This window comes from Symphodus melops (genome assembly GCF_947650265.1).
Source record: "Symphodus melops genome assembly, chromosome: 17".
Taxonomy (NCBI): domain Eukaryota; kingdom Metazoa; phylum Chordata; class Actinopteri; order Labriformes; family Labridae; genus Symphodus; species Symphodus melops.
The window spans coordinates 3,311,868-3,326,157 of NC_136707.1; the positions used below are offsets into that span (position 1 = coordinate 3,311,868).

At 40.3% G+C, this 14,290-nt stretch overlaps 1 protein-coding gene across 1 annotated transcript; it reads right to left on the reverse strand.

Annotated features, from left to right (window-relative positions):
- Positions 1-15: 15 nt before the first annotated feature.
- fam83fa (family with sequence similarity 83 member Fa) lies at positions 16-13,491 on the reverse strand. The gene is made up of 5 exons (XM_079366736.1): positions 12,909-13,491; positions 6,250-6,417; positions 4,927-5,048; positions 1,462-2,216; positions 16-757 (listed from the first exon to the last, which is right to left on the reverse strand). Exons 1-5 carry the CDS (start codon positions 13,380-13,382, stop codon positions 711-713), a joined length of 1,566 nt encoding a protein of 521 aa, XP_079222862.1. The 5' UTR covers positions 13,383-13,491; the 3' UTR covers positions 16-710.
- Between the last annotated feature and the right edge of the window lie 799 nt (positions 13,492-14,290).

Genomic DNA, 14,290 nt, shown 5'->3' on the forward strand with positions numbered 1-14,290 from the left:
TTACTCTCTTCACATCCATGCTAGTTAGTTTTCCATCACAATATGTTAATAATTTAGGTTTCCATCAAATGTTTTTTTGAAGAATTTACATCTTGTTAAATGAATTCAAATTTAAAACTATTCTATTCTTTGAATATTATCTTGATGAAAAATTAACATCATTTCAGTTTTCACTGTATTTTAAAATAAAAGCACATAGCCCAACTTGTTTCACTGTTTTTTTAATGTTTTTTTTTGTTTTTTTTTTTTACATTTCTTCTACAAAACTGTAATTATTTTCATCTCAAGTGGTTCTCTGTGCTCAGCACTGATATTTCACAGCCTCTATGAACTCTCTAAGAATCTTTACACTGAGTGTTCCTGTAAGATGACGCTCTGGGACAACAGCAACGCTTTCCTGTCTCCATAGCAACCTGGTTACCAGGGAGGAGTGACGTCATCCACCCACTTAACCTGGGCCAATTGTGTTAGTGTGTGATGTTCAGGTCCAAGCATACAAGTGGGAAATATAAAAACACTTAAAAGGAGGATAATTTAACACAAATGAAGGTGATGACGTTTTTTTCTCAGTCGACCGCATGAGATCATCGTGTGATGAGTTTTACTTAAAACACCTCTCCACGGGAAGATGATCATGACTCAGCAGGTTTCACCAACAGATCCTCAAGCTCTCTTTAAAACTTTTATACGTCCGGTACGCTGGTGTCAGCTCACGACTGGATGCAGTTCTTCTTCTGTCGCCGCCGGCCTCTGGATTCTACAGAAAATAATAAAAACAGCAGATGAATTAAAAATGAACAAGATTCAAGGTACAGACAATTCTGTGTGTCTCAACAATGAGCTTTAAATACAGTAAGTCAAGAGTGAAGGACTTCCTTAAACACACATACACAGTGTGTGTGTAACCTGCTGTATACCTCGCTGGTGGTCAATATGATGATTGTTATTTTTCTACATCACATGTGGAAGAATATAATGGAGTGCAGTATTAAAGACATTTGTAAAGACATCCTGCAATGACACTCATTTGTATCCAATAATATGGTATTTATATGGTGCTTCCAAATGTATTGATCATATTATTGTTTACCGTATTCTTTCGTATCCTGTTGCATCAAATAATACTGTAGTCTCCTAAATCAGGGGATCCCAATCTTTACATCCTGAGACCCCTCATTTAACGGTGCTAGAGAATGTGGGACCCCATTCTTAAAACATTTAATGTCCAAACACTGGCAGTACGCCACACACATAGCGACATGTTAAAGACCCAGATTGGAAAAAACAAAAACCCATAAAAAAGTTCATACTGGGAGATACTTCTTTCAGAGAAGAAGTACAGAAGTAAAAAGAAGAAGGAAATAATCGAGAGACTAAAATGAATCACTAATGACGAAGAAGTTTAACAACCTGATAAAATACATAGAAAGAACAACGACATGTTGAAATACTTTTACGTACTGTCGTCGTCTGCCGTGTTGATGGTCTGCAGGGACATACTTCTCTGCATAATCTTGGGCGGTTTCTTCATTTTGTTTTTTAGTGGGGCGAGTTTCTCAATGATCTCAAACGAGTCCTCCAGCTCCTTTCTTGTGTCATCATCAGTCTCTGGACCTTTACAGGCGGGGGTCAAGTTAGGAGGAGTGACCACGCCCTCCAGTATCGTGTCTGTGCTGTGATTGGCTCCTCTGCCTTTCAGGAAGTGCCTGAAGGAGCTGCGTTCTTTCTTGTTCCTCTTCAGGCTTCCTTTTCCGTCCTCGTCCTCTTCCTCTGAGGGGGGACCAGGACTCTGAGGGGAGACTCCCCCTGTCCTGCTGTTCTGCAGTCCGTTCCTCTGGTTCAGCCCGCTGACCAGGGAGTCGCTTGTGGTTGACAGGTCCTGTAGGGAACCCGTCAGACCCGTACTATTCCCAAACACTAAAGAGTACTTTGGATTGTGGTATTTATGTGCCGGGACTTTCAGGTCGGTCTGTCTGGACTCTCCTGCAGATGCCTGAAAGCGGGACATGGCCACAGGAAGAGGCCGGACGGGCTCCACCTTCGGCTTCCTAACAGGGGCGGGGATAGGCGGCTTGGTGACACTGAACTCCTTGTAGAGGTCGACCTGTTCAGAGATGGCGTACAGCTCCCTGAAGTCGTGATCGAACGTGTCCACGATTTGTCCTGACATCACGGTGATCATGTTCCGGTCCATCCGAGAGGAACTCCACGTGAAGCTGGAAGAGAGAAGAAAGTAAATCTGTCAAACTACAAGTCAAAACATTCATAATAAATAAAGTTTCACTTGGAGGAACATTTGAGAAGTGAGATGAGGAGAACGACAACCTCGACCTGCCAACTTCAAGTTAGCATCAAGGCTGGATAGCGGGCGAAGAGCGAGCCTTTCCAAGGGCAAATTGGCCAAAGCATCACCTTTAAAGCTCATTTATTTAAAGTGATGTTCTCTTTCATTTCAACAAAATCAGAAATGAAAAATGCAATAATTCACTTTATTTAGGAGGTTTTTTTTACTTTATCTGGAGCATGCCATCTGTGGAAATCGTGCACAAATCACTTGTTCCAGCGTTGATCTGTAACATGTCCTAACAGCACGAGAGCATTATATGTCACCTTGCTATGTTGGCACGCTGGTTGTTCAAACTACTTCCGTTAAATATATATTTATTTTCTCATTTAATTTCAGTTCCTCATTGCAAACAATATGACATCTAGTGCTTTTAATGAAGGTGGACAAACTGAAGAGCGATGCTTTATATTTAGGAGGTGCTGACACAGAGGCTCGTCAGTGAACAGCAACAGAATCAGGCTGATTTTGTCTCGCGTCACATGCTGTTAGGACAGGTTGTTGTTATCATGCTTCTAGCTGGGGCCGAGTGACTCAGCCTGCTAGAGATAAAAAGCAGGTTTGAATTATGAAAAATGTGTCGTCTGTATACAGGAGAAGCTTCTGTTTACAGGAGATTAACTTCTTACTTTATATTTTGTACCCAAGACATTAAAATCAGCGTTTTTTCTGACTGGAGGGAGAGCAGGGAGGATTTAGTCACAAAAGTTGAAATGCATAACAGAAGGAGAATTTTTTTTATATACTGAAAATAAAAATAAAAATGTTTGAAGTTCAGGAGAGTTTTTGTCACAAGAAGTACTTTCAGTAATTTAATGTGATTCAATGTATTTCTCTCAAGGCCTTAAATCATCAGAAGTGCAATGGTTAAAAGAGGACACAAAATGAGACAGACTACAAATATTTTGAGTACACAGGCACGCACTGCTGAAGGTTTCTAGAAAATGTAAGTCTTTGCTTACAGGTCAAACACCCCCCCCCCCCCCCCCCCCCCCCCCCCCCCCCGCTAGTGGTTAACTTGCCTGAAGGTTTTTTCTGCTGCATTCTCACACCAGCTCAGACACATTTTGAAAGTGGCTGGGAAGAGATATTCTGGGTAATTTTGCGTTCATACGTGGGGCTTAGCTAAAAAAAAAAAGTGTTATCCAACGTTTTGTGAAAGTGTGTATAGAATATTCAAAACTTTATTTAAATTTGAAAATGAAAAGAACATTCGGATGTGAGAGGTGAATAAATAATTAATGTTCAGGGGAAAATATAGCACTTGGTCAAATGCAAACCTATCCTTCTAACTATGCATATTAATTACTACAGGTACATGAGACTGTTAAATTGTTGATATTTTAACTGTTTTTTTTTTTTACTTCTAATTCCATGTAAATCTATATTTAACTCTATAACTGCTCTAACTACACCAGTGACAGTTTAATCACTGTAACCTAAAAGCTGCGTTGCATCTATTTTTGCACACACTGTACTGTAATAGATACTGTGATAGATCTACATATGTGATGGTAGTTTCAGGGTTAATTTGTAAAAGCCCTGTAATGATTTATCTGAACCTCGTTAATGTTTTAAACAATGTGTCAGTTGACGCCCACAGTGTCCAAACAAAGACCTGACTGAGTGATAAAGCAGACGAGTCGATCCACAACAACAGATTAATATTCAATGAACACACTAAACACATTCCCCTCATTCCTCGAGTTATACAGCTTCACAAAGTGTTTAAGAATCATTAGTGACCTGTTAAATATTTTTATATCATTGTTGTCGTTTGCATTTAAAATAAAGATTTAGACCTGAGAGTGAAAACAGACCGTCAACATCAGCAGCCGATTTAAATTCGATTTCATGGTGAAAAATGTCCTTAACTCGACTTTAAAGGTTGGAAATACACAATAACGGCTGCTATGAGCAAAGGAGGGAATTGTAAAGTGATTGTTTTGGTCTAATTTGACCCTTTTTTTTTAGACAGGACAGCTGAGAGGGGGGCTTGGAATCAGACTTGTAAAGACAGCTTCTCCTTAGCATCATTAAGCTAGCCTGGGAGGATTTCTCTTTGTCATATTAAACTGCACTCTTTTTACTGGACTTGACAAACCTGTTGTCGATAATTATATTGTGACAGAGTGTGATTAATGTTTACTGTAGAGTGAATATCTGAGGCTGCACAATTATGTTATGTTATGTTAATTATGTTAACAAACGTGTTTCTGTCAGCTCCAAAATTAACGTTAGCCAGGAGGCTAGTGCTAACAGTACCATTCATATGTCGATGCGATTGAGGTATATTCTGAGAAGGCCCGTGATACAGCCGGACCTGAATAAAAGTCCTGCACTGAATCTGGACACAGATCAATGAAGCTTATGAATGCATTTGAATACGAAGTTGCAAGATAACAGATGCATCAACATTGCGATGGTACTACGCGTCCAACTTTATTTTAAAAATGTTGATCTGCTCTTTGCAAAACTTGAAAATATTCAGAGGAAGATACAACACAAAAAAAGTGAAGACTGCACTTTGTGTGAGGTTTTTGGTTTCGCAGGTGTCGCAGTATATTCTCAGACATGCTCACCTGTACGATCCGAACATGACTTTCTCTCCGTCCACCAGCATGTACTTGGAGCAGAGCGAGCCGGGCAGCCTTCCAAAAGACAGAGGGAGTCCTGAACCCGTCAATGTCCGCACACGCAGGTTCTGCAGAGGCACACACACTTAGTTAACACTCACACCTGTTGGCAGCACACACGAGTCTGAATACACACACTTTTATGTCGGGTATGATGATTTAAGAGAAGACAAACGTCACACCTGAAACATCAAATACACACTCTGAAGACTTCAAAATCCAAAAGTTTCAGCCTCAGGCGTTTACTTAGAGCGAGGAGACGGTGACACTGGAAGGACTCGCAGGACTTGAAGGACTACAAGGACTTGGAGGAGGCCCGGTGTGTGAGCTGGAGGATCCAGTTTCAGCATGGATATCAGTTCTCAGGATCTCTGAGTGTTTTTATTGTAAGAAGTAAGAGTAACAGAGCCCGACTCTCTGAAAGGCTCTTTCACAGCCTGATCACCTGACACCGCATGTAACAGGTCCCATAAGACCAGCGTGCAGATACAAACCGGTCCCAGGTCAGACTGGTTTCATGTCTCTGAGAGGATAAGATGACGGGGGACTCAGTGAGCTGCTGTTTGCTTTAAACGGATCAGCTCCCTCAAAACATAAAACATACTAAATATGAATCATCCAAATAAAACACACACTTTGTGTTGTAGTTTAAAAATGGTGATCACAAATATCAGGGTTTATTATGAGTTATACTATATTTTATTTGATCAAAGGTGTGACGTCACTTCCAGTAGGCTGCATAATGAATTAAATTAATTTATATAAACAGATTATAATTTGATCAAGTGAAAGCTTACTCTCTCACACGGCCTTAATACTGACAAAGGCTGACTCTCATTTCTGCAAAAATCTGTAGTGACTATAGTTTGGGTGTTAGCTTAGCATCATTACTTTCTTCAGAAATGTAGGGAGGTGTGCAGACCTTTAACACCACACGTTATTTCCCCTGCAGTGAGAGCAGACGTGCCAGAGATGAAATCTTTGATTAACTTCAGGCTGATCGCAGGATATCTCGAGGTGTGAAAGGCAAAGTATCATTTCTGTGGTTTTCTGAAACCTTGAGGAGGTTCGATGTCTGAGAAATAAAACTATTTAATTAAGTCAGTCATTTTCATGTTGTAACAGGTCACAGCTTTGTATTCAAACAGCGTAAAGCTCTACTTTTTAAACTTCAGGAAACGTTGTTGTGTTCTGCTCTGATATATTACAGAGCCATGTCCAGGCTCCCCATGCGAGGTATTCTTGTGTTTTTCTAAATGTCGTCCTCACCCTCAGGTGCACGGCGTTGATCTGCAGCCGGGAGCACATATCCAGGAAGTGTGGCATTCCTCTGGCCTCCAGCAGAACATAGACAGCCACCCCACGTCTTGAAGAGGCGTCCAGCAGGTCCTGAAGGATCTGAAGGTCCGTCAGCAGGTCCATGACGATGGCCACCACCTGAGGGACACAGGGGAGGGGAGGGGGGGGGTCAAATGAAATATGGCCTTCAAAGGCGAGGTATTAATTGCTCAGGGAAATTCTGATCTACACTCTGTAATTAAGAGACAGACCCTACACCAGAGCGGGGTTTAATGCCTTGCTCAAGGGCCCCTTAGTGGTACTCTGGAAGTGCCCTGGCACCTCTCCAGCTACCAGACTAACTTCCTTATTTGGTCTGCCCCAGGACATGACCCGGCGACACTCCTGTTCCCGACCAGACTCTCTCTACAGACTGAGGAGCAACACGTCCTGCATAATTCAGAAGAAGAATAATCGATTGATACTGCAAATAAAACTTAACTTTCTGTTTAACTAATTAACTAAAAAAATATTGTCTTGTTATTATTGATTTGGATCTTTTGTGGAGTTTTTTTTTTTTTCAAACGGAGGAGCTTAGCAGAAATGAGAAGGAAATCAATATTTTAAAGGTTTTTATTTGAAGCTGAAGAACATTTCTGATAAATGTTTTTAAATTCCCCTTAAAGTGTGTCGCATTGGACGTTTGGTTTGACTAAAATGAAAATAATTGAAACAAGATCAACCCACTGAAAATTGCACATATGAGTACATTTCATAGATTTTAGCCTCTCAAACGCAATTTGAAAGTAGGAAATATAGAAATATGTATATAGAATAGAAATATAAGTAGAATAGGCAGCACTTAGCTCCAGAAGCACAGACAATTGAACTTGTGAACAATACTAACAAACAAACATGAGCAGTGTTGAACTGTTTCGATTCAGTGAAGATGCTGTACGAAACATGGAGCATATTTCAAAATGATTGTAACGACCTTGTTCGGGTATTTTGACTTAAGTATAGTGATATCGTCATATTTCAGCTCGCTGCTGTTTCCTTAGGAACCAGCAGTGCCCACTTCCCCTCAGGAGCAGGCTTAAGCTAATTCAACTTTCCATTTGTTGTTAAGCTCTTTAAATGATCTGTACCATTCAGAGGAAAACGTGTTAATTGCTCCACTTGTCAACTGTAATCGCTCAACTGATGACTCATAATGACTCTGAGTTTTCTTTTTGCCCGTTTTGTTTTCTGGTAAAAGGAAAATAAATCCCCTGTGCAGACGTGTGAAGATCAGAGAGCGGCATCGTCAAGGTCACATCTGGGAATTTCTAAGAGTTACAGTTTCCCTTACGCTGCCTTTGAAAGCAGCAAATACAACTCCCATACAATCTGCAACCTGAGACCGTGTCACAATAAACAAAGTCTGCGAGATTTAACCTTCAATTAGTGTTTTATAACAAAATCATCTACTCAGGACAAAGTCCCAGTTCAGTTGATGATTCAGTCAAACTTGTTGTTCCAGGTGATTAAAGATGACCTTAGAAAGTTTGGCTTCAGTCCAATAACCGCTTTCAATAACAAGCTCTAATAATTATTTCCGATTCTAACACAGGCGTCCACAATCTGATCTGCACAACTATCCTCCTGTCACAAAGTGCCCACAACACACACACACACACACACACACACACACACACACACACACACACACACACACACACTGGTGTGCGTGAGCTGGGGAATATTCATTCTTCCAGTCCAGAACTTATACTTTGTATTAAACGATGGTTGTGATTGTTTGCATTAGAACTTTTCCTCTGTCGTTGTTGTTTTTTCCGTCTCCCAGTGAAATAAAGAGCGAGGCGTTGTTTTTTTTCTGTTTCCTTCCGCCGCTCTCATGTTTGGCTCCGATCCATCTAGGTCTCCTGACAGACGGCTTTATGTGAGACTGAAAGTTTAAAACGACATCAATCATCTCGATGTAACCATGTGTGGATTTTAATAAAGCTCATGTCAACACATACTCATGTTAAAGTGGTTTCTAGTTTATATAATGAGGAAGACGTTTGGGTAATGGAGACAGTCCCGCTCCTCACCGGATTATCACCCTGCCACAATTCAAGTTTGATTTAACACAAAATATCTTTACAGCTATTTGATTCCCTTATTTGGGGACTTGTTCTGCCTTTATTAGAGAGACAGGACAGTGGATATCACATGCAGGACAGCAGCCTCAGGTGGATTCAAACCCAGGTTTAGGCTCAGTCCTTGTCCTTGGGCAAGGCACTAAACGCTGAATTGCTCCTGCTGCTTCGCAGGTGGCATATAAATGTGGAAGATTGGGATTAGTTACTTACTTACAGCAAGTCAGACAGAATTTTTCCTGTTTGGCAAAACCTTTCATGCTTTTTTATTCATTTCTGCAGCTGCTTTAACCCTTGAATGTAGATCAACCAGGATAACGTTATCGCTCCACCTGTTATGCAGAGAAAGTTCCATATCTGACGATTAACCTCGGGATATTTTACCCCTTACTGTCTCCTGATAATTACCTCCTGCAGACATTCCTCCAGCACATGCATTTCTAGAAGTGTACTGTAGTACCTATTTGGCAGGCGTTCAGCTGCAGATGATTGACTGGACCTCAAGCGGAGAAATCTCTGCATGTGATCAGATAATTAAGCTGTCACAAGGCTACTGTAAAGACATAATGAGAGGGGAAAAACTGGTGATTTCAAGTTTGGTCTGTAGTTCACTTGTTAGAGCTCGGCATCATTTTTAAAGATCCCTCAGACAGTCTGATCCAAATTTGTGTCAATTTGAACCAAAAGCAGAAATGAAGAAACTACACAAGTGCCAAAGTCTGCAGTTCATTGAGTGAACACTTGAGGCTGTCTCTTAAAGTGAGTCACTCTCATGGCCTTATAATAAAATGTCCAACTTTACAGCATAAAAAAAACTTATAAATGTTTTCTTGACAGCTCAATAGAGGGTGTTTTTTTTTTTTTTAAATAAGTCACCATTTTGGATAATAATTCGGCTAGGCTGGGAATGTTTCCTCTGAATGACAGAAGCTGCTAGCTCTCTGCTAGGTGTCACTTGGCTTATTCACCATACCTTGCTTTTGTTAGCACGTTCAGTATTTTGTCATCTATGCTGCTCGTGCATGGGAGTCAGAGTCTTTTTTCCCGCCGAGGTTTGTGGTGAGCTGCAGTGATGAGAAGACTGGTTCTTTTACGTTCATTGGGACGCATATTTTACTCGCTCTCCGAGTATCTTACCGACATTCGTCAAGCTCTCTTTGCTCAATCTGATAATAAATAATACAGCTATCCTCCGCTACGAATAGAAACTCATTCTGTTGAAAACATGATGACAAAGTAGGAAGCCAGCCAATAAAAACACCTCTTAGCTTTCATCACTCAGCATTTCAATTCTCTCATGCTCCACCCTCTTAAAATATGGTCCTTCATGGCCCTTATAATCCAACATGGCAGCTGCTTAAATCAGTTATACAGCCTATGGATTGAATGTACCTTGAGACTGAGGCCTTTGTTCTACTCGTCAGAAAGCAGGTGAGCCTTTTCCTTCTTCAGCTCACGTTCACATACTTGCGAGGTCAACACACCTTGGGGAACAGTTTGAATCTGTAAGCGTGTGGGAGATGGAGGGGGGGGGGGGAGGGGAGGGTGAACATGTCCTGATGTGAAGCTGACATTTAGCTCCGCTCGGCCTCTTGTCTGCTCTCTATAGGACTCAACCTGTTTAAACCTGCTCAGACTCTCCCATTGATGTAGATTTGATTATTGATGCAATCGACCTGGTTAACCCTTCACTGACTGGAATAAATCCCCACGTGCAAAACATTATGTGCACACTTTTAAGATTTAGGCTATAATGAAGCAAGTTGGTTTGTTATAAGTGAAACTGCAACATATTTGTGGTGCAATAATGATGCCTTCTTCATTTCATGTTGGAAAGGTTAAAAGTACCTGAGGGGATTTTTGCACCTTTTCTGACTTCGTCTTTATCTGAAGGTTCTGCTCCCTGACATGGGGCGTATTTATCATAATCCCAAGTTGGCTTTGAAAAGCAATGCAAAGATGATATTTTGTGTTAAATTAGAACCTTTTAATCCTGTTATCGTATATTAAACCTCTAACCAAAGCTTTATGATGTGAGTTAAACTTGCATTAGACAAGCAAGCATCTTGAATTGTCTTGAAGCATCAAGATCAGCTGCAGATGCATTCACTGGCACTAGCTAGCTACAGCTGATTTTAGCCTGGAAAATTAATGGTCACCTGTGAGTAATTATATGAAGCCTGTTGTTGTTTAGTTCTACGTAAAATCAAAAACTGCACTTTTTTATTACATGAATTCTTAATAAATATCCTCCACTGTTGCATACACTGTTTCAAGTGGAGCCATAAACAGTGTTTTCCATCATGCCGCCAAACAAAAACTGGGTTTACTTTTTCATTCTTTGACATCGTTCAGACAGTGAGGATTTATGTCAGCATGCCATTAGTGTCATGTACATTACGATTTTGTCACCAGTGAACGCAGAGGCCTCATATCAAACCTGACACGAAAGCTGCACGTCTCCCCTCCAGGCGGACACAAAATAAAAAATATAAAGCTGCTATGCTCCATGAACATCTTATATACACGTAATAACTCTCAGCTGTCTTTTTTTCTCCGTAAAATAAAGAAAAGAAGGGTGAGCTGAACTTGTTGAAACATGTCGGATGTGTTTTCCCTGCAGCTTTCACAGAAGCACTGTGAGACACATTGATAGCTTAATGCACCTGCAGGTACCTCGTCTTAAATCAATGATTAGATCTGAATGGAGAAAGTCCATGATATTCCTACACCACAATCAGACAGACTGGTTGTATCTTTTTAGAATCCAGTCTCCACAAGTATTAAAGAAACATTTTTTCCAAGTGTTACGGATAAAACTGGATGATTTTCATGACAAAACATCCACCTGAGATTACTCTCTATCTGCAGAGCGTCTTCGTCATCATCTCCTCTGTAAACTCTCCTCAGTCTCCTGACATGTCAATCTGTTTGTTTTAGTTCCTGAAAGCACCTCTGACTCTTTGCTGTGTCCTGTTCCACGGTTATACAACCGCTCAACACGGGGTGGAAAGTTTACACACATTAGTCATCTTTAACGGAGCACACAGTCAAATGATACACCGGCATTATGAAAAGCATACACCATACTCTTATATGCTGCAGTTAGCCAAACATGGAGCTAATTATCATGGCTTTAAACAATATAAGAAAATGAACCAACGTTTTAAACAGTTTGAATTTTTAAATGTATGAAAAATAATTTTATAATGTGGTTATAGTTACTTCTAAGGTTAATATTGGAGCCTTTTTGTCTTTAACAGTTTATATTAGTTTGTTTTAGATTTTAGGTCAAATGACTTTGGTGATGAGTCGACCTTCAACCAGTTCAAAAAATGAAAACGAGTTTTACAGGGATTCCTTCTTTTCCTCACTAAGAGACAGCTTGAGTGTCAGTCCAGCTCCAGAGGAAAAACATGTTAAATTTCCTTTTTCTTCTTTAAAACTGCAACAAAGTCCTGAATTCTCCTCTTTATGATCCTTATTTTAACGTAGTTTAACACAAAGATTTAGACTTTTAGTTCTACTTCTTCTATCAAACAAAGTCAACATCCGAGGAGCTGTGTTTATGGTTGTGTTAAAACTGAACACATACAGGAAACCTTTAGAATGAAAAAACTATCAACTAATAGTTTACGTATTTTGTATTCAAATACATATTTCTAGTTTCAGAGTGATCACTTAAACTTCATTCATCACATGCTGTCTTGTGTCTCTTTATAAAAACAGGACATGAGAAGTACGGTAACAGTAATAGTGCCAGTCAGTCTGGGGTCCGTCACATGACCACATGCAGCCAATCATTTTGAATATTCAGGACTTGTATTGTCCTGCAGGTTAACTGGGTCAGGGACATGAAGTTTATTCAGCCACTGTTAGGTTTCACTGCATGTGTCACACGGTCATAAAAACTCAGGAAGACCTGACGTCAGGGTCAACGTCTTTCTAGAACAGTTTAGAAGTACACAAGACAAGAGCTTTAAGGGAATACAACTTTCTTTTTTTAAACTTGATCTGTCCTTATGTGGTCCACAAGTTTATTCTTTACAGATAATATCCAGGCTGAGAGAGTGGCATTGCATGAAGCGTAGATACTTTTCATTGAAATTTGCATACATTTGAACACTGTTATAGGTCATACTCTGTGGCGTTTTGGGGGATATCCTTTTGGCAAAGAGTGATGAATGTTAACAACGATCATTCATTATTTGTAAACTTTGATTTTAGAGAGTAAATGTATCCATCATAAATGAATTAAAAGTTGAGAATAAAATAACTTAAAAAGGGAAAAATGTAAAAAGTCTACAATTTTGTTTAGGCCTCCTTTAATACACACGTGATTAGTCACTATAAATAAGCGTTCTTTTTCATGGCAAAAGGTAGAAGATTGTTATTATTTAAGATTTTAAACTTTTAGTACTCATAGGAAGTTAAAATTGTTTAGTATTTGTTTTGTTTATAAGTGTAAAAGTAATTCCTACATCACAATAAACCTGTTAGTAGTACCTTGTGCGCCTCCTGGATGAGCCTTCTTACCACCTCCTTGATGTGTGGTCCAGGTTCTTTGGGTGGGTGTGTGAACACGTTGACCCGGGTCACCCCCTTATAGAGGCCGCTGGTCCCAGGCCAGCCGATGTCCAGAGCTGGGATCTCGGTGTCGGACATCTCTGGCCAGTATGTGGAGTGAACCCCAGAGTCCGCACTCGAGGATCCTTTGGACTTGTCATGCTCTGCGGACTCGGACTCGCTGTTTGGGTCATACTCGGTGAAGGTCTTGCGAAGGAACTGGACCTCCCTGGCGGACAGAAAGTCTTTGATGTTGTCCTCCTTGAGGCGCGTCTTGAACGCACCGTCGCCGCTCCGCAGCAGCTGCTCGAGCGCCGCGCGCTGCTCCTCGCTGTAGTAGAACTCCGGTCTGGACTCCGGAATCTTTTCGTTCACGTGCTCGTCGTCCATGCACAGCATTTGAGACTCCGCCATGACGGCCTGAAGCTCCTCTTGATCCGCTGCTCACTCACAGACCTGTGCGTACAGGTACTCAGGTGTACTCAGGTGAGCGTTACAGGTAGCAGTTGTGGGCGGAGCCAACTTTTGTTTGAAACGCTATGGCTGCAGAAAGCTTCAGTATGAATGTACAACTTCCTGTTTCCCTTTCAAACTAAACAGAATATGTGAGGGTAGAAGTGATCATTCTGTTCGTCTTTGCTTGTTGCACTCAGAGATATTTTGTGTTTAGAATAACATTGAACAAATGAGCTTTTTAATTTAGTACCATCTAAATTACCATATACTATATAGCTACTAGGCAACTACAAGTTTGCCCTCAATAACCTTCAGATGACCTCTTTAATGAATAAGAAGTTGTTGAACATCTACAATCATTATGTTTTTGTTCTACATCATAAAAGGCCACAATAAACAAAAATCTATTAAGATCAAATTTCATGTTTGACAACTTACAATCATCAGTTAGCTATTTGTATTGGACTATGGTCATGGAAAAAAGGTACTTAAAAGCGCTTTCTAATGACTTATAAGCAGCTTTTATGCTACTAATTAGCATGCTAATACACATTTTGGTAATGCTTAATTTAAAGCGTTAGCTAATAATTTTACTGTTATACACATATGATGCTCAGCAAACTAGTTGAGGATCAAAGTTTCTCATAAAGTTCAGAAAATTTCCTCGTGTGTGCTCCACTCATCGTAGACGTGCGTGGTTAAATTACAGATTCTTTGACAGGCACTTTGCTATAAAAGGCACAACATGATTACAGTCACTTATCATCACTCACATAGTAATGTGTAATGACAGGTTTACAGATAATGAGATGTACGGAAACATTCATTATGCTAAAATAAAAGTATAAAGGAACAAGAGCGGTGAT

What these genes read in the sequence shown, in the direction of transcription:
- fam83fa (XM_079366736.1), bottom strand. Translation starts at nt 13,382, where the DNA reads ATGGCGGAGTCTCAAATGCTGTGCATGGACGACGAGCACGTGAACGAA. An exon ending in TCAACGCCGTGCACCTGAGG is followed by an intron (nt 5,049 to 6,249) that starts GTGAGGACGACA and finishes GTGCCTCTGCAG; the next exon opens with AACCTGCGTGTGCGGACATT. An exon ending in GTCATGTTCGGATCGTACAG is followed by an intron (nt 2,217 to 4,926) that starts GTGAGCATGTCT and finishes TCTCTCTTCCAG; the next exon opens with CTTCACGTGGAGTTCCTCTC.